Source organism: Brassica rapa, chromosome A09 (assembly GCF_000309985.2).
Source record: "Brassica rapa cultivar Chiifu-401-42 chromosome A09, CAAS_Brap_v3.01, whole genome shotgun sequence".
Taxonomy (NCBI): domain Eukaryota; kingdom Viridiplantae; phylum Streptophyta; class Magnoliopsida; order Brassicales; family Brassicaceae; genus Brassica; species Brassica rapa.
The window spans coordinates 27,527,386-27,549,425 of NC_024803.2; the positions used below are offsets into that span (position 1 = coordinate 27,527,386).

At 35.5% G+C, this 22,040-nt stretch overlaps 3 protein-coding genes across 4 annotated transcripts; 1 reads left to right on the plus strand and 2 right to left on the minus strand.

The window, feature by feature from the left end:
- Positions 1-116: 116 nt before the first annotated feature.
- LOC103840424 (elongation factor 1-delta 1) lies at positions 117-2,018 on the minus strand. Its single transcript, XM_009116931.2, has 7 exons — positions 1,765-2,018; positions 1,380-1,489; positions 1,167-1,283; positions 993-1,086; positions 788-908; positions 416-691; positions 117-320 (listed from the first exon to the last, which is right to left on the minus strand). Coding segments are annotated over exons 2-7 (693 nt in total). The 5' UTR covers positions 1,463-1,489; positions 1,765-2,018; the 3' UTR covers positions 117-318.
- Positions 2,019-8,227: 6,209 nt separating this feature from the next.
- On the plus strand, positions 8,228-12,206 carry LOC103840425 (transcription factor TCP24). Of its 2 annotated transcripts, none has more exons than XM_009116932.3 (4): positions 8,228-8,435; positions 8,617-8,800; positions 9,313-10,510; positions 11,908-12,206. In XM_009116932.3, the coding sequence occupies exon 3, from the start codon at positions 9,538-9,540 to the stop codon at positions 10,492-10,494; it is 957 nt and encodes a 318-aa protein (XP_009115180.1). In that variant the 5' UTR covers positions 8,228-8,435; positions 8,617-8,800; positions 9,313-9,537; the 3' UTR covers positions 10,495-10,510; positions 11,908-12,206. The 2 variants fall into 2 exon arrangements, with proteins under 2 accessions (XP_009115180.1, XP_009115181.1); XM_009116933.2 differs by lacking the exon at positions 11,908-12,206 and adding an exon at positions 10,768-10,917.
- Positions 12,207-12,335: 129 nt separating this feature from the next.
- LOC103840426 (F-box protein At1g30200) lies at positions 12,336-14,292 on the minus strand. Its single transcript, XM_009116935.3, has 2 exons — positions 12,965-14,292; positions 12,336-12,669 (listed from the first exon to the last, which is right to left on the minus strand). Exon 1 carries the CDS (start codon positions 14,110-14,112, stop codon positions 12,988-12,990), a length of 1,125 nt encoding a protein of 374 aa, XP_009115183.1. The 5' UTR covers positions 14,113-14,292; the 3' UTR covers positions 12,336-12,669; positions 12,965-12,987.
- Positions 14,293-22,040: the final 7,748 nt, after the last annotated feature.

Below are 22,040 nucleotides of genomic sequence, written 5' to 3' on the forward strand. Positions count from 1 at the left end.
ACCACTACTACGTCGTTCTAAAGATGCTCTGGTGAAGCTGTGTAGATAGTAGTATGTTCCATTTTGATGTATTACTAAACTAAATTTATATTTCTTACCTGGCGTAGATATTGTAGCTAGTTTTTAGTAAACTCAACTCATATGACATTTGTTGGAAAGTAGAAACTACAAGCAAATAACAAAAAATTGTCTTCTTCGTAAAATATCAAAATTAAACAGGAGATACGGCAAACCATAGCAAATCAAAAACATGAGTGCACAAGAAACTTGGAAACAATAATCAGATTGCACGAGCGCTTCCTTGAAGCAAAGCCATCCTCCTGCATTAACATTCATTCAACAGTGAGTTAATTACATAGCTTATTAAACAAATCGTAGCTTTTAAAGAATTGAGGCAAGGATTCAAGAAACTCACAGATTTTGTTGAAAGCAACAATGTCACAGCTCTGGACAAACTCATTGATTGGCTCGACGGTGAGCTGCTCTTCAATCATGGTGTCAACAGAGACAAGGTCGTCAACAATGGTGCACATGATCTGCAACTTCTTGATACCGTAACCAACTGGAACAAGCTTGGATGCACCCCAGAATAATCCTTCCATCTGGATAGATCTCACAGCTTCCTCTAGCTTCTTCATGTCAGTCTCATCATCCCATGGCTTGATATCAATCAACACAGATGACTTTCCAGCTAATGAAGAAAAAAAAAAACAGAAAAATATTAGAATACAAGACATACCATCTTATGTAACTAAATCACAAGTGTAGTGACAAAACCAAAACTTACATTCCTTCTTCTTTGTGGATGCCTTCACGGAAGCAGCTCTCTCCTCAGCAGCCTTCTTCTCCTCCTCGGTCTCCTCACCAAAAAGGTCAACATCATCATCATCCTCTTCATCAGCAGCATCCTACAGTTACAAATTCCCATCAGACTCACTGATTTACAAAACACAAGAGACGTTATGAAGCAGAACAGAAACAGTCTCCAGTACCTTAGAATCAGCTGCAGGAGGAGTAGCAACAGCCTCTTCTGCGACTGGGGCTGATCCCTCAACAATGACACCGCTTCCCTCAGCAGAAACACCACTATACATAGCGACACAAACATGAAGACAAGTCCAGACAAGAAATGTAAAACACAAATGGGAAACAAGGATGGAACTTACGAGATCCTCAAGAGGGCATCGATGTGGTTGTACCAACGAGAAGCGTTCACATACTGGGAGGTTGGTGGCTTAGCAAGAGCAGTAAAGACAGTGATATCATCCTTGGAAGCCTGGTACCTGTTAACACAAAGGAAACTAATTGTTACTCTTATAGTTCGTAAAAAAGGTAGACTTTACGATCTAATCTTATCATTAGATATGTTCACAACGTACCCAGTGATGTAACTGCGAGTGAGAAGATGCTCATCGAGCTTCTTCAATCCAGCGTCAGAGTTAAGGTTGGGGAAGGCAGCCATTATTCTCTAAAGCTCGAACCTTTTTCACTGGATACAAAGCAGATCACAACAGCTCAATTACTTAAAACCCACAAAGATTCAGCAATTAAAAAAAAACGTAACTTTATATTGATACAATAACATGATCCACGATTCACTAAGACAACAACTAGTATAAAGAAAGAGACCGAACAACGCTCATTGATCTAGTGTTATGTTTGGAAGATGTTATTACAAAGACATGTATACTTTCAGATCGAAACAAACCTAACAGGAGACGTAAGAGTTAATTATGTAACTGAAGAGGAAAGAGATGAGCAAACCTGAGTTACAAGGAGACTTAGAGGATGATGAGCGACGGAGGCGAGGAGGAGTAGCTGTGGTGCTAATGGAGTTTATGTATTAGTCCCTAGGGTTCTTTTTCTGTAGTGGGCCTGTTTTGATACATGGCCTTTTAAAGTATTCGTTTTCGATTCTTTCCATTCTCTTTTGTCAGGGTTACTCTTCATTGGCTAGGGCAACTAAGTGCTCGACACACAAATTTGGATACTATAAAATGTGAACATATATTGATATTATATGTAACGAAGGAGATAAGAGGATAGGGGTTTCTTGAACAAATTTGTGGCTCCAAGAAAGAAAAAAAAGGTTCTACTTGTGGGGAAGATGGATCCAATATTGGGTCAGGTCAACATATAGTCTGAGATACTACTCTCTCTCTCTCTAAATATGTGGTCTGTGCCTCTCTGACATATGTTATGGCATAAGTTGTGTTTTTTTATTCCTTCAAATTATCATTGATAAGTTGAGGAATGCTATTCTAATTTTCAGAACAAAAAAAAAACACAACTTATGTCATAACATATACAAGCTTTGAATTTTGGTATCTTCATGATTTTAATTTCGCTTTACTTGCTCAGCAGTGTGGAGTTTAATACACTATTCAACTTCACTACTTGTGAGGGTATTATAGGAGTATCCTTAGACGCAGACCTGGGATGGATTCGATATCCAAAAAATTTAGGGTATTCTGATCTGGATTCGTGGATTTAATATTCATATCCAGATTCGTGGTTTCAGGATATCTGGATTTCGGATATCTGTCTAGATATTATATTATATGCGGGTATTCAAATCTGGATACGTAAAAATAATAAAAATAATTGTAAAAGACTAAAATTGTAAAAGTAATACATAAACTAAATATTTATACAAAATTTATATATATATGTATATAATATTATAAAATTAAAATACTATAAGACTAATTTATGTATAAATATTAATATATCAAATATAAATATTAAAAAAATATATATTTTAAAAATACAGTCTGAATCCGAATGTCCGGATCTAAAATTAAGATATTTGGATTCAGTTTTGACGGATCCAAAATTTTACTATCTGACCCGGATATTCTATTTTCGGAGGGGGTCTGGAGCGGATCTCTGATAGGATCCCCAAATAATAAGTCTCATGCCTACTTAGAGGAACATAATGTTCATTATATATGGATACATATATGTATATGGACACACAATAAAACACACACATTGTCTTGTTTGTTTATTGTCAACGGTTAAGAATCCTTATGGTCATGGATGGTACGTTCCAAGTTATTGAAAATAATCATTTAAATAAAATCTTGAGCTATTAGCTGTTGAGCATGAAGCTGACAAAGAGACAAGTACAAGTGTAAATGGAGATAACAAAGTTGTACCTGAATCTTGAGTAATTCCGATTGGTCTTTTGCTCTCTTTGCATTAGAATAACAAAACAAATTCAAATACGGACAAGTAAACTGCTATTGAGGTTTTAGAACCATTTAGGCATTATTTATTTCATATTCTTAACTTTGAAAAACAAACCAATTAAGTTTATATAATATACATTCGAAAATACGTTGACATATGGAGATACATTGGAGTAAAACATGTATTTTGGCAACAAAAAGGTGAAATTCGATGTGAAGTTCTGAATGTGCATCAATAAATGCCTTTGGACAGCGACACGTGCATCACAATCTCGAGCCCGTCGTTAGCTCTGTTAACCACACCGAAACCCAAATATCACCTTCTTTTTGCATTGGTTTTCTTATAACCCATTTTTATAATGGAAGTCACACAAATATTTATACAATTATAGTTTATCCACATCATTAAAGACATGTGACTATATATATAAGAACGTAACATTTCCCTAAATGGGAATGTATTTGATTAGTTAATGCAGTGAAGGTTTGTAACTTCCTACTTGTGTGAGATGTAACTTTTTTTTTTTTTGAATATATGTTAAATTTATTCAAAAGAAAACTACTTTTGTACAACAAGTGTAAACTGTTTTTTGAAAAAACTAAAACTTAATTTTAAATCAAATCTCTTATCTTGTGGCAAACCACATTGTTAAAGCTCCTGAGAATTTCAAATCTCTCATTTATCGCAGTGAAAGGCATCTGTTTTTGACTTGCCTTTCAATCATCTTCACCAAAGGACCTGCCATGATGGGTTGGCGTCCATGTCTCCTGTCGTTTCGTTCTCGCCATAGGGATGAGAGAGTAACTTGCAGTGTGTATCGAAGGAGGAACCTCTCCAGTAGTCCTCCATTATTATCCTTGATTAGTACCATCACTTCTGACCACAAAGTGGTGAACGAGCCCCTAAGCAAACCCCCGGCCAGTTTAGACCAAACTTCTGCTGAGTATGGACATTCAAAAAAGAGATGATCTCTTGATTCGATCACATTCTGACAAAGAACACACAGTGAGTTTGCTCCTACATTCCAAGTCATCATTCGATCTCCAGTTGCCAGTCTGTTTTGGATTGCTAACCAATGAATAAAAGCATATTTCGGAGTGTGATGTTTAAACCAGACTCCTCTCCACCATTGAACATGTTGATCCTCTCTTCGAATGAGTTCCCAAGTCGCTTTTGTTGTGAAAGCAGCTTTATACTGACCTTCACTCTGTTTCCAAAGTGCGATATCAGTAGTGGTAGAGAACTGCAGGCTTTGAATCTCGCAAAGTTTTTCCACTTCATTAAAAATATCAACCCGGTGCCGACGCTTCCTACGATTTCTCAACGCCCCAGCCACCGTTGAGTGCAATGATATTCCCATATCTATACATCCATGCGGTCCAAACAAGTCGAATAATCTGCCCATGCTAGACTAAGAGTCGAACCAGAATGAAGTATTATTTCCATCACCTACTTTCATCCTGTGAAATTCTTTCGCTTTGTCACGAAGCTTCACCAGTTTGCGCCACATCCAAGAACCTTTAGTAGTTGTATCTTTAATAGACCAAAACGAGACATTCTTAAACAGATTCTCCTTGGTCCACTTAGCCCACAGAGACGCTTGAGAGGAGACTGTCCTCCAGACAAGCTTCAGACAACATACCTGATTAACCTCTTTCAGAGACCGGAGACCTAAGCCCCCATCACACTTTCGTCGACAAACAATCTCCCACGCTACTTTAGCTTTCCTTGTGCTCAGTGTAGGTCCCGACCAGAGAAAAGCTGCACATATACTATTTATCTCCTTGATGCACGCTCCTGGTAAAACAAAACCAGCCATCCAGAAGTTGACTATACTGAGAAGAACTGATCCAATTAGCTGTAGCCTACCCGCCATTGATAGGAACCGGTTTGTCCAGTGAGTGATACGTTTTCTTATCTTATCAATGAGAATACCATAGTCCTCCTTCCGCATCCTCCGAGTTAACAAAGGTAGTCCTAAGTAGTGAACCGGCAACGTTCCAGAAGCAAAATCAAAACGCTGCACCAGCTGATCAGTTTCAGTAGCCGACATCCCTGCATAGTATATTGTAGCTTTCTCCATGCTTATTTTCAGTCCCGAGATCCTGCCAAAGTAATCAAACACATCCACAATACTCTCAATGGATCTGACTCTACCATCCGTGAAAACCATTATATCGTCAGCAAAGCTAAAGTGAGTTAGCCCCAGGTTCTTGCATTTATGATGATACCCCATGTTGTTATCATTTGCCGATTTATCTAACAGCTTCGACAGAACATTCATGCAAATTACAAAGAGATAAGGCGACAGAGCACAACCTTGCCTCAGGCCTCGCGTGCTCTGGAAGTAACCAGCAAGCTCGCCATTAACTTGGATAGAGAATGATGCCGTTGATATGCATAGAGATATCCAGTGTATGAACATCGGCGGGAAATCCATAGCTTCCAAAGTTCTAAAAAGAAAACTCCATTGAACTGAGTCAAAAGCTTTTGAGATATCAATCTTTAGGGCACATCTAGAGGAGATAGTATCCTTGTGATAGTCTTTCACCAGCTCCGTAGCAAGCAACAGATTCTCAACAAGAAGTCTACCCTTCACAAAGGCGGACTGATTTAAAGCGATGAAGACTGGTAGGGTTACCTTGAGCCTGTTAGCTAAGATTTTGGAGATAACTTTGTAGATGACATTGCAGCCAGATATGGGTCTATAATCCTTCATCTCCCTAGCCACTGATGTTTTCGGTATCAAGGCCAGAATCGTTGTATTTACCCCTTTTGGTAAAAACCCTTTCGCAAAAAAAGATTGAACCGAGATAATGAACTCTGGCCCTATAATAGGCCATGCTGATTTGAAAAACTCAACCGTGAACCCATCTGGCCCTGGTGACTTATCACTTGGCATACTGAACAATACTTTTGTGATCTCCTCCGCTGTTACCACCTGTGTGAGGTTCTGCTGATCAATCACTGAACATCTGTATGGCAAAAGATCACTGAGCGTGCTCACATCTATCTCCTCTAGGTCTGGTGGGACGTGCTGAAGAAAATCCTTAAAAAACCCCTCAGCTTCTTCCTTTATTTCTTCGGGTAGCTTTACTATTCGACTATCTCTGCATTTTATATCCTTGATCGAGTTGTTTGTATCTCTAGTAGTTGCTGCCCGATGAAAGACTTTATTATTTTTGTCCCCCACCTTTAACCAGTGCAACTTGGATTTTTGCTTTAGAAATCCCTCCTCCAAACTAGCGACATGCTCCCAACGTTTGTATGCACTATTCTCCCTGTCCAAGTTTCCCTGTGTTGGATTTCTTATATTCTCCTCCTGACACCGACACAGATTTTCATAAGCTTCTTTTGCTTTCACCGAGAGATTTCCCATTTGTTCCTTTGCCAGTACTCTGATTTTCGATTTCAGAGCTTTCAACTTCTTTGAGAAGCGATACAGAGAAGATGTTGACAAGAAAATAGGCTCTGTATTTTGCCAATGATCCTCTATGAGCGACTTAAACCCCTCAAGTTCTGCAAATGCGTTAACAAACTTGAATGGTCTTTTAGGACGAGTCAGGGATGATCTGAGCTGGATTCGACACCGCAGGTGATCCGAACAACCTCCACCTTCAAATACACTATACGACTGAGGATATGAGCTAAACCAGTGATCGTTGATAAGAACACGATCAAGTTTCTTCGAGATAAGACCTTCTTCTCTTTTATTTGTCCACGTGAACTGAAGGCCATGTGCAGCTAGATCCAGTAATTTGCAGTGTTGAACTGCCTCCTGGAACTCGTACATTCCTTGAGATACCGTACTTCTCACGCCATACATCGAATGTTCTTCAGCGTCCAGAATTTCATTAAAATCTCCAGTTATAATCCAAGCCTTCTGACGAATAATCGGTGAATCTTGGTGAGCTTTGAGATCACTCCATAATTCTCTCCTCTCCAACTCTGTGTTAAGCGCATAAACGCATGTGTAGAAAAATTCTTCAGTATCTTCATCCAAAGCAACTGAGACTGTAATCATTTGTGCAGTCTTGTAAAACGGTGTAATTCGAACTTCCGGTTTCCACACTAGCCAAATTCGACCTAGTGGATTAAATTCATAATTTGACATCAAATTCCAGTCCTTAAAAACTGTATCTGAGATCCTCTGACTTCTCCCTTCTTTTACTCGTGTTTCTAATAACGCACCAAACTGAAACCCTTGATTCTGTACCCACTTCTTCACTACTGAATGTTTGATCGATTTGTTGAATCCTCTAACATTCCAGAAGAAACCCGACATACACAAAATGCTTTAACTATTTATTGATGCTTTAACTTAAGCTCATACACAAAATGAAAATGAAATGATAAATGAATTTATATTAAAGAACAACATTTATCCAATTAATTAGAGCCACCAATAGTAGTGAACGAAGAAACTTTAGTGTATAAATTCACTAGATATACTATCATATATGCATCAATGTGCCCTCATGTAGCCAAAATTCAAAGAAGAATTGAAGTAGTCTTTCTCCTATGCATTTAAAACTGAAAGCGCTAGTGTATATGAACTGGTATGTTTGAGCACCGTGTATTATCGGTAACTTTTCATATTGATTGTTAGGAGCTGACAAAGACATATAATGTTATTGACCTGCGTTTTCACATCTTCATATGAGCGCAAGCGACTTAATTAAAAAATGTTTAGTAGCTTTCTAATTATTTATGTTTATCCCATGGTTAAGTGAATCGAACTGAAATTGTATGCTAGAACATGTTGGTTTTGGCTTGCACACAAAACTCAAAAACATGTGATGGACATAACAATCTTTGTTCCAAGTGGATAAATATTCACTAGTGTTAACTACGTGTAACAAATATATATAGTGTAATTAACTACCCTTTTTAGACTTTTTATGAACGTTTTACTTGTTAGGCTTAACAGATTATGAGATGCATTTACATTTCCTTATTTTTCTTTCATCTACAGATACACAAACAAAGAGAATATAATATACCCATATGCTTATTCCTAGCTATTGTCTAATCAGATTTTATAACGACCCTATACCATTTCAGTATACATAGTTCATATTCCGATTGTATGTGTAAACAATGAGTGAGAGATTTGTAAAAATGAGAAACAAAGAAGGGTAAAAAGGAGAAACACAGCATAAGAAAAGTACTAAATACTCTGAACGGTGCACTTGTCTTCCCTTGTCCGAATGCTACTGTGGATATTTTTTCTCTAACAGGTAATAATACTTTCTCTCTCTTTAGCGTCTCCCTCCAATTCCCATTTCTCGCTATTTTTCTTTCACTTTCTTGGCTGATTTTCCTGGGAAAAAACATCTTAAACCATTACCTCAAACACCCCTGAAACAAATATTTGATGTTATATATTATATGACCCGTTTTTGAATTGATAATGTTCAGATCTGTGGATCTTCTCAACACTCAACGCTTAAAATGATGAGATCTTAGCCTGAGAATATTATCAAAGAGAGAGAGAGAGAGAATAAAGCTCGTGACCAAAAAAATCAGAAGAGAATTCATTTTTTCATCCTCGCCGCCATTGTTGTTCTACACTGAGCTTCGACAGTTGACACCTGTTATCCAAGTGAGTTTCTTTTGTTGGTGATTTTTGAGGCAAACTCGTTTTTTTTTTGGGGTTTATTGGACATTTATTTAAAATTAAATCTATGCTTTATTTAATGTTAATATGTTTGTGATTGTTTTGCAACTTTCATTATTAGGGCAAAGCTTGTAGCTTCAAGAACAAAAATAATTAGTCTTTGTTCTTCTTCTTCAGCTAAAAAAATCTCTTCTTGTTCTTCTGAGTATTTATTATTCTGCTAAGACTATTGACCAAAGCTCAGTCTCCCTGTAGGTATAGGTTCTTTTTTGTTTTGTTTTTTTTTTTAAAACAACAATAATAAATCTAGGGTTTCTGAAAAGGCTCTTGAGCTATATGAAGCTATGAACATGGATATTAACAGATAGACTTTCAGATCTACATGTATTAAATTAAATTTTCTGAATTTTTATCTACAAAGAATATATATATATATATTCTCAGTATTTACAGTAGCAATGACTTTAATTATCTTCTTCCTCTTATCTTTTTTACAGATCCAGCAAAGTCATCACTGCAACATACTCAGGCTTTTTTTTCGGTCTATCATCATAGCTCTGCAACTGTTTCGCTTCAGACACAAAAGTAAGAAAGAGAGTGGTGAATAGCTTAACTAGGGCTTTAGCTGGAGTCCATTGTCTCTCACCGGCGACTATATCTTCTTCTCCGGTGGATCCTTTGAGCTTTGAGCTAAACCTTCAAAGCATGAGAGTAGCGTTTCAATGGAGGTCGACGACGACATTGACGAACAACAACAAACAAGCAGAAAGCTTCAGAGAATCTCCTCAGACAACGACAAAAACGGAATGAGAGACTGGAACAACCCATCTTCACGAATCATTAGGGTTTCTCGAGCATCCGGTGGCAAAGACCGACACAGCAAAGTCTTGACCTCAAAAGGGCTTAGAGACCGGAGGATACGTCTCTCCGTCGCAACGGCAATCCAGTTCTACGATCTCCAAGACCGTCTTGGCTTCGACCAGCCCAGCAAAGCCGTTGAATGGCTCATCAACGCGGCTGCCGACTCCATCTCCGAGTTGCCTCCGATCAACACAAGTTTCGACCAGGCGCTCTCGCTGTCTAAATCGGCTTGTAGCAGTGGCACATCTGAGAGCTCGTTGCTGTCTTTGTCGAGGACAGAGAGTCGTGGTAAGGCGAGAGAGAGAGCTAGAGAGAGAACAGCCAAGGACAAAGACAAAGACTTGCAAAATGCTCAAAGCTCCTTCACTCAGCTTCTCACCGGCGGTTTTGACGAACCGAACCGGAATTGGATCGGTGGTTCTTCTTCTGATTGTTTCAACCCGGTTCAGCTCATACCAAACTCCTCTTCCTCTTCTCTACATCATTACAACAACAACAATCATCGTCAAGAGACGTCGTTGAACCATCATTTATCGTTTGTACCCGATTACAACTTTGGAATCTCTTCTTCTGATTCTCCCGCAGCAGCCCCCGTTAATGGAGGCTGCTACACTAGTAGGGGGACCCTTCAGTCCAATTCACATTCTCACTTTCTCAACAACAACAACGTTAATCAAAGACCTATCTCTTTCATGGCTACACCTCCTCCTCTTGATCACCATAACCACCAGCTTCCAGCAACTTTTGACGGCCGGTTATATCTCTATTACGGTGAAGGAAACCGGAGCTCCGACGATAAAGGAAAGGATGGGAGATAGTATTCATTCCATCTTGGTTAGTACTTCTAATCCATTATATTTTAGATAATTATTGATTTAATTAGTAATAGTACCATGTTGTTTGCCTTGTCATACATTTCGGTTTCTTGATTTCATAAAAGAAAGATGGGTTATTGGGGCGTGGGTGGCATTGAGTCTTATCTTTACATTTTTTTTTCTTAAAAGGTTTCATATTTTCATAACCTTTTTTGTGTCTCGAAGTAATGACTTTTTAAGATTGTTATTTGATGGCATGTGGATGAATTTGAAAAGAGGGCTTCATCCTATGTGTTGTCTCCTCATGTGTTCTATGTTGGGTTCCCTTCTTCCTCAGCATCACTTTTGTTCCACCTTGTTGTACTTTCTTTGCTTCACCACGTATTGTGACAACTAATTTAATCAAATTGAATCCTATTTTACTGATTGTTGTTTTTTATGTATTTATTTCATTCATATCATGCACAAAGAATTATTTTGAACTCATGGTCTTGGTTGAGTTGATAAGATATGTGTTTAGGAATCTTTTAAAGAAAAATATTTTAGGTTGGAAAAATGTAAGTGAGTTGAACTGTTTTGGATAAAAAGTAGTTAGTTGACATTTAATATTTGGTATGGAAGAATCAAATTTCTTTTGATAGAGACTTTGTTAGTGAAAGAATCAAAGAAGCTTTTGTCCTTTATAAATATTTAATTCTAGACAAAAGATGGGAAGTTCGTGCCTGGTAAATTGCTTACTGTAAAAATTGTTTTAATTTTTTTTTTTTAACTCTGGCCTCCTGAAATGGCACCACATGCTGTGTGTCGGAATCTAACCCATCTCTTCATTGCTGTCCCATGATCTCTCCCCTTTTACTTCGGAGCCATCACACTCACGTTTTAGATCTCTTTACAGTACATTTATACATTACATAAAACACATTTTAACTTTGAATTATTGAGTTTCCTTTCCTTAAGCTGAATTCTGAATTGGTATTTAGCCTTAGCCAACATGAACATATTAGCAAACTAATAGAGCTCAGTTTATTAATCTCTTCTTAAATTTGCTTACTTTTTGGTTTGAGATTATGAGCACTGAACTAAAGAAGCTGCTTTATGTACACAATAAAATAAGACTTTCATCAGTATAGTACAGATTACAGACTGACCAAGGTTGGATTTTCATTAGCAATAAGGAATTGTCATGCTGAATAAATGAGTTTTACATAGATGATGATGCTCTGAACAAACGAGTTCCATAGACTATTTTCTGTGAAGGCTGAATATAATGTTTACACTCCAATGCTTATACATTAATTGCAGACTTCAGTTGTTTAAGATTCATATTGTGTTTTTAACATCTTGATTGGTAATTATATATACCTTCATCAAGATGTAAAGCTGATCTGTGAAATGTTCTTGAAACTAAAAATGCAGGGGAAGGAATTGACGAAAGACGATGTATGTGCAGGCCGAACCTTTATCTTTTGATCTTCCATCGCAATCATAAACCTGAGTGGATGTGTAACCTGTTCACACTGCGAGGAATGTGGTGTTGTTTGATGAGAAAATGTGTTAATGCAACGAAAATGTTTGTTTTATTAATTATGCATCTTTCTGTGTTTTCATTTTTTTGTCATGTAATTTGCCTAAAACTGGGACCAAGGTCCAAGGTTTGTCTAGTCATCCTCAGTCTGTTGACTACATGGTAAGGAGCTTCTAGGTTACATTTTCCGAAGACAAGAGTGTTCTTGTTCAGTTTAGAGATGATTGATTCGGTTCATGCAAACCACAAAGTCAAACGAGTGCATAGATCAAACACAGAGATATAAGAAGCAAAAAAAAAAACATCGAGGCATTCGTAATAAAGCTGAAAATAATTTATTACAAACTCTTATGTAACATAATTCCTTCCCATCCTAACATGTCATTTTAAAGCCTTTAAACACAGACCACAAAACACATGTTCTTGCTCATTCACATTCTTCTTTTACAAGCGGTATATGTACAATTTGCGTACTTCAGTTTCACAAGAAACTCCTTAATCCTCCTGCAACCCTTGTAGATTCATTCGATTGGAAACTCCTTTGCATCAGAAGCCAGAGAGTTGTTGCAATTTAGTACATTTGTGATCTTTCTGTTTCTTCTCTTTTCTTTCCTTCACACTCCAATACATGTGGATTTGCTTGCTCTCTCTATCTGGAAAACGTCATTGATAAACAACGTTAACACCTTCCCCATGTGCAATAACTCAATACAAGTTTTTTTCTTAATTTGACAACACATGAACAACATTTTCGGTGAAATAGGTTAGGACAAAGTTTATATGATAAGAGAAACAAAGTTCTTGCAGGTAACATGATGACCGAAATGAAAACAATTCAAAAACATGAGAATAGACAAAAGATATAACCTAAGACTAGTTCTTGCATCATAGATGATAAATCAAATCTATTTGTATTCAGTTTATTGCTAATACCACAATGTGTTCTACCTGAAACCGTCGTGGTGCCCAAATCAAAACGAGTTCATCTCCAGACAATAAGTCCTCCTCTTGATCAACATCCTCGCGGCGGTCCCAAACGGTTCCTCAAATGCATCAGCCAACCAAGAAGCATCACACACTTCCTTCTTCGACTCGCTCGGCCTAATAGCCACCAATGTCGCACCTTTCAGAACCGTACCATCAGGTAAATCCAACTGCGGCGCATACCACAGCCTCATGTTCAACGCCGGAACAAGCGTCCTCTTCGAAGCTGAAGAAGCCGACAAAGGAGTAACCCTAAGCTCCTCAAGCTGTTCTCTGTTCATAGACAGGACACCTTGCCCGTCGGCATCAGACAGAACAAGACGATCCAACGTCTTGTGCTCGGTTATGATCGGTTGGAGAAGGTAATGGCGAGCGGAGGCGGCGATTAAAGAGCTGATCGTCCAGACAACACGAAGCTTAAGTCCTCCGTTAGTGTAGAACGACTCAGGTATGTTACCATTGTCGTCATCAAGGAGAGGACTCTCGAGATCTGAAGTGGACCGAGTCACGGAAGACGCGCCGAGGATCATGCAGTTATCAAGCGTGGATCCGAAGTCAGCTCTCCACTTGAGCAAGATACCGTCTTCGATCCCCAGCTCCCCCGTCGGCAGTTCGATCCTCAGAAACCGAATCTCCGCGAAGTTTTTCAGAACCTGCGTCGGCGAGTGGTGCGTGACGCCGCTCTGATCAACCTCATCCTCGAGAGACGAAGACGATCGTCTCGGCCCTAGGAACTGCCCCAGCGCTTGAAACGGCTTGAAGATCGGAGCGAAGACGAGGCGGAACAAGGCGGAGAAGGAGCCGCCGGCGGAGGCGTCGGAGATCGACGCGGTGTTTAGCGAGAAGCGACGATCGTCGTCGCCGGAGGCGGAGGAGTCGTCGTCGGAGATGACGCAGTCGACGCGGACGAGGACGTTCTCGACGAAAGGGACGAGGGAGTGGAATCTGCGGGAGACGATGCAGCAGCGGCCGAGATCTTTGACGTCGGCGACTTTATCGAAGATGAGGAGGAGGAGAGAGTCGGGGAGATGGTCGAAGTGGTCGGTGTCGTCTGAAGGTTGAGGCTCCGGGTGGATCCGGGAGACGGGATCGGGGCGGAGAAGGTAAGACATGGCTTTGTGTAATTTAGGAGAGATCTGAGGAGGAGAAGTGAGGAGACTCCATGGAAGGATTAGATTTTGAAGAAGGGAAAGAGGTGTTCTCGTGATTGTTTTGTCTTTTAGTGAGAACAAAGACAGAGAGAGATAAGAGATAGATCTCACTTTGGTCCGGAAAGGACTGAAAATGTTGCATGATTTGATCTAAGATTAATTGTGGATTAAGACCATCTCCAATGGCACTCTATTTTTTCCTCTATAATTTACACAAAAATAGAGTAACTCTATTATAGTGTAACTTTTGCTCCAATGGTGTTACTCTATTATAGAGTTACTCTATTATAGAGTGAAATATAGAGGAATGTTACTTTTTCACTCCAAATATAGAGTAAAATATGACATTCCTCTATATTTCACTCTATAATAGAGTAACTCTATTATAGAGTTACACCATTGGAGCAAAAGTTACACTATAATAGAATTACTCTATTTTTGTGTAAATTATAGAGGAAAAAATAGAGTTACATTGGAAATGCCCTAAGAAAGGTAAATTAGTAAACGCTCTGCAATAATCAAATAGTTTCTCGATTTATGCAGCTGTTTTACCAATTGGCAATTAATAATCAATATTTTTAATATTTTTTAGGTAGGTATTCGATAATTCTGTTCTGTACATTAATAATTTGGGAATTTTGAAAGAAGAAGTAGAAGGAAATAATCATTTATATTTTTGAAGCTTCGGGAATTTGCATTCATATCAATTCGAAATGGTATATTTTTTCTCAAAAAAAAAATGGTATTTTCGTTGGGAAATTAAATTGATATTTTAACTAGTTTTATAATGTTCAATTATTTATTGGAGTTAAATGAGATAAGGGTAGTGTACTGCTGTTTTCCGGCCATGAGTGGAGTGGTACCACACGGTCTTCCTAAATATTAATGCATTACTCCACTTAAAGAGATAAATACCTGGAAAAAGTATACAAATATATACATTAATTATATATATATATGATGTAAACGTATATCTGAAATGTGTATTTTAGACTTTTAGTTATATATCGGTTATAATTTGTAAACCAAATCTGTGCCATTTTTATTTTTCCGTGGATATTATAGACATAGTATTGTTTTAGTTAATGTCATACTATATATACTACTCCTTCTGTTTCACAATACATGATGTATTACTTTGATGCACAAAGATTAAAAAATTTAAAATTTTCTAAAAAATTACTTTTAAAATAGAATTAAAAAATCATTCAACCAATTATAAAAATCACATCAAAATTTAATTGGTTATACAATTTTCAATAAAATTAAATATAATATAAAATATTATAACATCATCTATTTTGAAACAACAAATATCTTCTAAAATATTGTAACAGAAGGAGTAGAAGACTTCAAGCCAGAAAAACTATCACGGTAGTCGTCCCAATGGACGTTTCTTGTATTGCATAAATATATAAGTTTGTACGTAAGTATGTGCATATCCACATAGTCATATTTTGCGATCTTAAGTGACCAGTTGGTGCAAGTTGCAATTATATCAGTTTTATAATCATTCTTGTTTGACGTATATTAAATTAGTAACTAAACTAGATTAGGTATATTCGTAGACTTATAGTGGATAAGACTTGAGAAAACGCATGAGACAGACAACTAGTCGATAATAAGCAAATACATTAGATTTTTTTTTTTTTTTTAACTGGCTTTCATATTGAAATAAAGAAAAAAAATACAGAGATTACAAAGAAGAAACAAAAGAAAAAAAAAAATACAACTTGAAACTAAAAGGAAAACATGACAACACAATCCGAATATATTCAACCCGAGATGGGGATAACAGTGGCTCACAAGTAAGAAGCAAGTAAAATAGGTACGACATACAATGGCAGCTTTTAGATGGTTTGACTACACAGGCAAGTAGCGTTAGCAAACTCCGGGTCTTACATCCTATTCACCAACCAATTGCTGTTAATCCAAAGAGGAGCCGGAGCATCCTGACTTGCTTCCAAACAAGTACTACCACTGACAATTAAGCGCAGGGAAGGTGAGGAGCAACAAACCTGTACGCACGCAACACCAAACGCCGAAAGAACGGGATGAAAAGGAGGCAGCTAGATCAAAGAAACAACGGGACCTGCACTGAAAGGAAAAGAACCAAATCTGCCGCGGTAAATCAAAAGAACCACCACGGCACTGGGATGAGATAGCCCTAATCATGCCGCCACAGAGGTGAAAACCGAGCTCCATGACCACGAACCCGTGAACGCCTCCCATGATACTTCTCTTAGAACAAGAGGGAGTTTCCTTTCTTGGTAAAATGGAACAAATGAGACAGAACAAATGCCCAGGAAATTGAAGAACCAAGCCCCGCAAACCCTGAAACCCGGAATGATCAGAACCGGGATACGAGCTTTCCAAACACCATCGCCATGAACCGAAGAGGACGAAGACAGGAGAAGCTTGACCAGACAGCCGACGCCTGAGTACCAGACACCTCCACGCGCTTAAACCATCCTTTAAGCTACACGCGCCGCCGGGAGAAAACCCTTGGCACCGCCAAGAAACTTCAAAACCGTCGCGCGTCGAGTGAGCATAGCCCACAACGTCCTACTTGGGCATGAACGGGATTAGCTGTCGCCGAGACACCAAGGCAGAAAGCTAAAACTCCGGATCACCACCCCTCACCGACACAGACCAAAAGAACCAGATCTATGCAGATTGAGCCCACTCCAAGATCACGCGCCTCCAGAACCGGTAGGGAAATGTCTCACCAAACAGATCTGAAAATCGAGAGAATCAAAACCCTAGCCACCCTAAAACGCCGACTCCGCTCTTAGTTGCGGCTCCACGAACCTCGCCGTCCAACCAAGTTCACCGGTGAAGACAGATCCGGAGAAACGCCATGGTCGTATCCCAAATCCATCATCAGACAACAAACTCAGTGCTTCAGCATATCGGCAAGGGAGAGGAGACTAAGACACGTAGCAAAGGTAAAATAAGAGAGGGGGGAGGGGGAGCACCGACGCGGCGGCAAGCCGCACACGCCGGTGAAAGCAGATTATCAGTTTTGAGAGATGAGAGAAGCGAGAGGATTTAGGAGAGAGAAGCTCTATTTTTAGCCAAATACATTAGATTCACATTGTACGTTTTATTTCTTAATTTTATTTTTAAAAACCAATAATGCAAGATGAGGCAAATACATTCTTTATTTTTTTGGGGAAAATACACTCTTTATATTATCCTGATAAAAATATTAGTAACCTTTTAGCCCGCCCCTCCCCATTTTTGCTTTTTTTTTTTAATAAAACTAAGTTCATAAATATGCAAATAATATATTCATAAACAAAGAAAATTTCTTTGTGCTAAGATAATTTAACTAAACAGTATCTATGATATTTTACAACTGGATCGATCTCAATCCCTATTCATATTCTTGATAGAAGATTTTAACTAATAATTTACGTCGATTTTCTAATAATTTATTATCTACGCGACAATAACCATGGTCGAACCTGAATAGAAGCCAATAAAGCATTTGCTTCAGGGTCAGAAGCAATATATATATATATATATATATATATATATATATATATATATATATATATATATATATATTTGGAGCCACAAATAATTGAAATCTCACATAGCTCTACCAGTAATGACGCATGATATAGCACTTTCATGCCATGTTTCGAACCTCCGATGTATATTTTAGTATTTTGGTGATTTTTAAAAATAAATGGGTAAAAAAAAGTTTTTAGCTTCTAGACCAATAATTATCAGACACGGCCTGACAATAACACATGTGTTAAACAATCGCATAAACAAAGGATGAAAGGATACACAATAACATAAAACCAATACATGCAATTAAATTTACTACGAAACATGCAAAAGTTTTTTAAAAAAAGATACAATCTCAAATTCAAAGTAATAATGTTTTTGTATAGGAAAGTAATAATGTTTTCTGATATTGTAAAATTCTAATTCTTTGGTGACCGCGAAACCAAGGAAAATTTTAAACTATCAGTATACTCTTTTCTGTTTCAAAATAATCCATATTTAAAATAAAAATTATATTAAAAATCATAAATTTTTATATTTCAATTTATTTTATTAGATAATAATAGTAAATTATAAATTTGAAAATTTTAATTTTGTTTTATTTAATTCTGACTGTTAAAAATTAAGACTATTATAATTTAAGATTCTTTAATATATAGAAAAACTTTAAATATACATCTCTATAATATTATTTGAGAAGTCAGTTTCATATGTGTCCCTCTCACGTTAACTCTCACGATGGTTGATTACACTGATACCCTTAATGGATTAATTTACATTTAAAATACTATTATTTATTTATTTTATTTAGTTTCCTTTTAAAAAATTTCCGAAAAAATTTACACATATAATAAAAAAGGAATTTTTTAAAGTTAAAAAAAAAAGAATTGGAAAACAAAAACATATGTATATATAATATGATTTCACTAAAAAAGGAAAGTTCACAAAATAGTAATATTACATTTGAAAAATATTTTTAAATAACATAAAATGTAATTTTGAAGTAATAAAATACTTTATTTACATCTATATTTTCTTAGATGAAAATTATAAATTTCTATATAATGTGATTTCATTAAGAAAAAATTACACAGATAATCTTGATATTAGAAAAAGAAATATTATTTCTTTTAAAACATAATTTTAAACAATACAAAAAATACAAAGTAATAAAAATATTTTTTATATATCTATATATTTTCTTAGATGATTACATAAAATAATTATGAAACATAAACTGATATATGTGTAATTGTCTGAAAATAGTTTATAATTAGTTATATTCAAATGTTTTATTTATTTTTCATATATTTAGTTGACTTTAATATCTTTCAATTGCAGCAAAAAAATATCGACAAATTATATTTTACTTATATAATATTATTTTTAAATACAATCACAATTTTTTACTGCTTATTTTAAGAGATATTAAAAAAACCTAAAAAGTATTTTCAAAAGAAACATTGTTTGATCAAATAGTCACAAAATAGTTTAGTGAGGTAGATATATTATATTTTATCATTATTAAAGTTATTTTTTCTTAATATTAAATTTTCTTTTAAATTTTATGTTTTTATGTTTGTAACTTAATAGAACCATAATCAAAATACCAAAGCAAATTTGAATTCTCATTATAAGATTATTTAAAATAAATTTTAGTCTCCATTCAATAAATCAAAGGCATTAAGTTATTTAGAAATTCATAAAAGATTTTAATTATTGTAAATATTGATATGTGCTCACGAGCTTTCAAAAATGTATAAGCTTCTTACGCATATAACTTCTTATTGATCATCACTTTATTTTTTAATATTTTTTCACAAACAACATATAATATAAGAAAATACATGCACACTTGATTTAATTATAATAAAAATAATTATACTTCATTTTGAATTTGAAAGAATATATGTAACTCAATATACTCACAACATGAGTGATTCAACTAATCCAACTTATATCTAAAATCATAGATTTAACTACGATAAGAATATATAATTTTATAAGAATAGTAATTTATTTTATAAATATATTCATAGGACAACTCAAAGCATATTAAAAATGAAAATAGAATATTAACCAACTGTTACAATTTAGTTCTTTTGTAAAATTTATATATATGCATGAGACTTCAGAATATTATCGTTTCGTTATATTAATTTTTGTTATTTAGAATCAGACACTTTAGTTTTTTTAAAAAAATTTCATTATAAGCATAATATATCTTAAGTTATACCTAATATTCATAAAATATATTAACATATCTAAGACAACAACCATCTAAATGAAAATACGAAATTAACTAAAATTTTAATATATAGAATAAAAATATTACAGTTGAATTCATAGATGCAATCCATTTTGCCCAAATGATAACTAAATCGATTGAAAAACAACAAAATCAATTAAATATAACATATATAAAGTCATATGTATAATTAAAGTAGTATAATATTATTAATATAAATGATGCATATAAATTATAAATTAATTTAAAATCAAATGTAAGTAGCAATCAATTATTATAATATATTTATTTTAAATATTTATACATGTGCATGAGCACGGAAAAATCACCTAGTTAAAAAAAATGGAAAGAGTATTGCGTATGTATGACAGTTAAGGCCTTAAGGGATACATCTTAATTAATTGATAATATTCTCAATGTGAAATCATATCTCCTGACTTAGGAAAATGCAAGAAAATAATTGGTAGGGAAGATTCGCCAGATCATATTTGCTACACTCAATAATTAAAATATTTAAATTACAGGAACTCATTTGCAATTCCCTGTCATTAATGAGGCCCTCATTCTTTGATTTATAAACATATCTGATTCGTGCATTATATTTTTTTTGGTGAAGTCCTCGCATCGACCAGACGAAGCAAATCCATTTTCACGTCTTTCCATTTTATTTATCTCCATCATAAACTATATTGACAAATTTGTTTTGCTATTTTACATCGTAAACGTGTTTTTTTCTCTAAAAATATAAAGATATACTTCCTCTGTTTTTAAAAGATGCATATTCTAGATTTTTCATATATATTAAGAAAACTCATTAAATATGCATTATTTTTTGTGAATAACAATTTTTCATAATTTTTAGCCAATAAAAATTTAATAAACACCATTAATTTTTTTAAACTTACAATTTTTCATAAAATCATATATTAAAAAAGTAAAAAATGTATTTTTTTGAAACATTTTTTTTTTAGAACATACATTTTTTAGGAACAGAGGGAGTAATTACTAATTTAAAACATTTTGACAGAAATACAATGATAACAAGAAGCAGAATAATGAAAAAAATTCTAAATAATAATTTGACCTAATCTAGAAAAAACCGACACAGCAAGCAAAACCGCTACTCGGATGTCTCAACTAATCCGCACTTACAATTTACCGCAAATGGAAGAGCAACATTTATTACGAAAGACATAATCCAGTAATTTTGACCTCTCCGATAATCTACTTTTTATGATCTGACTCGTCAAAGAACAACTCGTTGTAGACGTCCTGAGTATCCACCAACACAAATAGACAGACTCAGCAGAGGTCAAACACACCCACATCGACCGACCGGACTGAGTGTTATGAACTGAGTGTTATTGACAGGAAATAACCTCCTCACACCGCAAGAACAATACCAAAAGACAAAGAGACAAATTAACATATACTTCTACCGATATGGTTTGCTATTTTAAATAGCAGCTCTAACACATCAAACCTAAATTTTTACTCTAATTCACTCATATACATCTATTTGAGTGTTTTGAAGCGATCAAAAGTTTAGAAAACCTCAAATGCAAGGCAATGCAATTGGAGTAATACCTTAGCTAGATAGATTCAAAGCACAAAACAAATTGTATTCACACACTTAACGTATCGTCTTAGTTTGTCGACTTATATAATATTATTTTGTAACCGATTCACCGGAGACACGGTGTAGCATGTGTTCTGTCTGTACCTTTCCCCGGGCTCTTCGTACGGAGATTCACCTCTTTCATTTTTATCGATGTTATTTCTATTATAGTAATCTATACGATAGTTGCAAATTTTGTATTCTTTAGAGCAAGTCCAATGGTGGTATATAAGAGTTTTTTCAATTAAAATAAATAAAAATAACAAATTAGAGATAAAGCATGAGTTTTCTGTACGAAGAATTTTAGAAACTGGGTTTGACAAATGTTAATTCCTTATTGACTTTAGTATTTAAATAAAACTAAAATCAAAAATTTTAATTAAAATATTACCTTTTTTTTTGAAACTTAGACATGTGAAGCCGTCTTTATTTAAGTGATTTGATTAATTGTTCAGTAATGATTCTACAAAACATATGAGGCTTGAATCTTAAAATGATTTA

Excerpts from the sequence above, each read along its gene's own strand:
- LOC103840424 (XM_009116931.2), bottom strand. The coding sequence starts at position 1,462 with ATGGCTGCCTTCCCCAACCTTAACTCTGACGCTGGATTGAAGAAGCTC. Across the intron at positions 1,087-1,166 it reads GATGCCCTCTTGAGGATCTC|TGGTGTTTCTGCTGAGGGAA; the intron begins GTAAGTTCCATC and ends CGCTATGTATAG. Across the intron at positions 909-992 it reads CTCCTGCAGCTGATTCTAAG|GATGCTGCTGATGAAGAGGA; the intron begins GTACTGGAGACT and ends TTGTAACTGTAG.
- LOC103840425 (XM_009116932.3), top strand. The coding sequence starts at position 9,538 with ATGGAGGTCGACGACGACATTGACGAACAACAACAAACAAGCAGAAAG.
- LOC103840426 (XM_009116935.3), bottom strand. The coding sequence starts at position 14,112 with ATGTCTTACCTTCTCCGCCCCGATCCCGTCTCCCGGATCCACCCGGAG.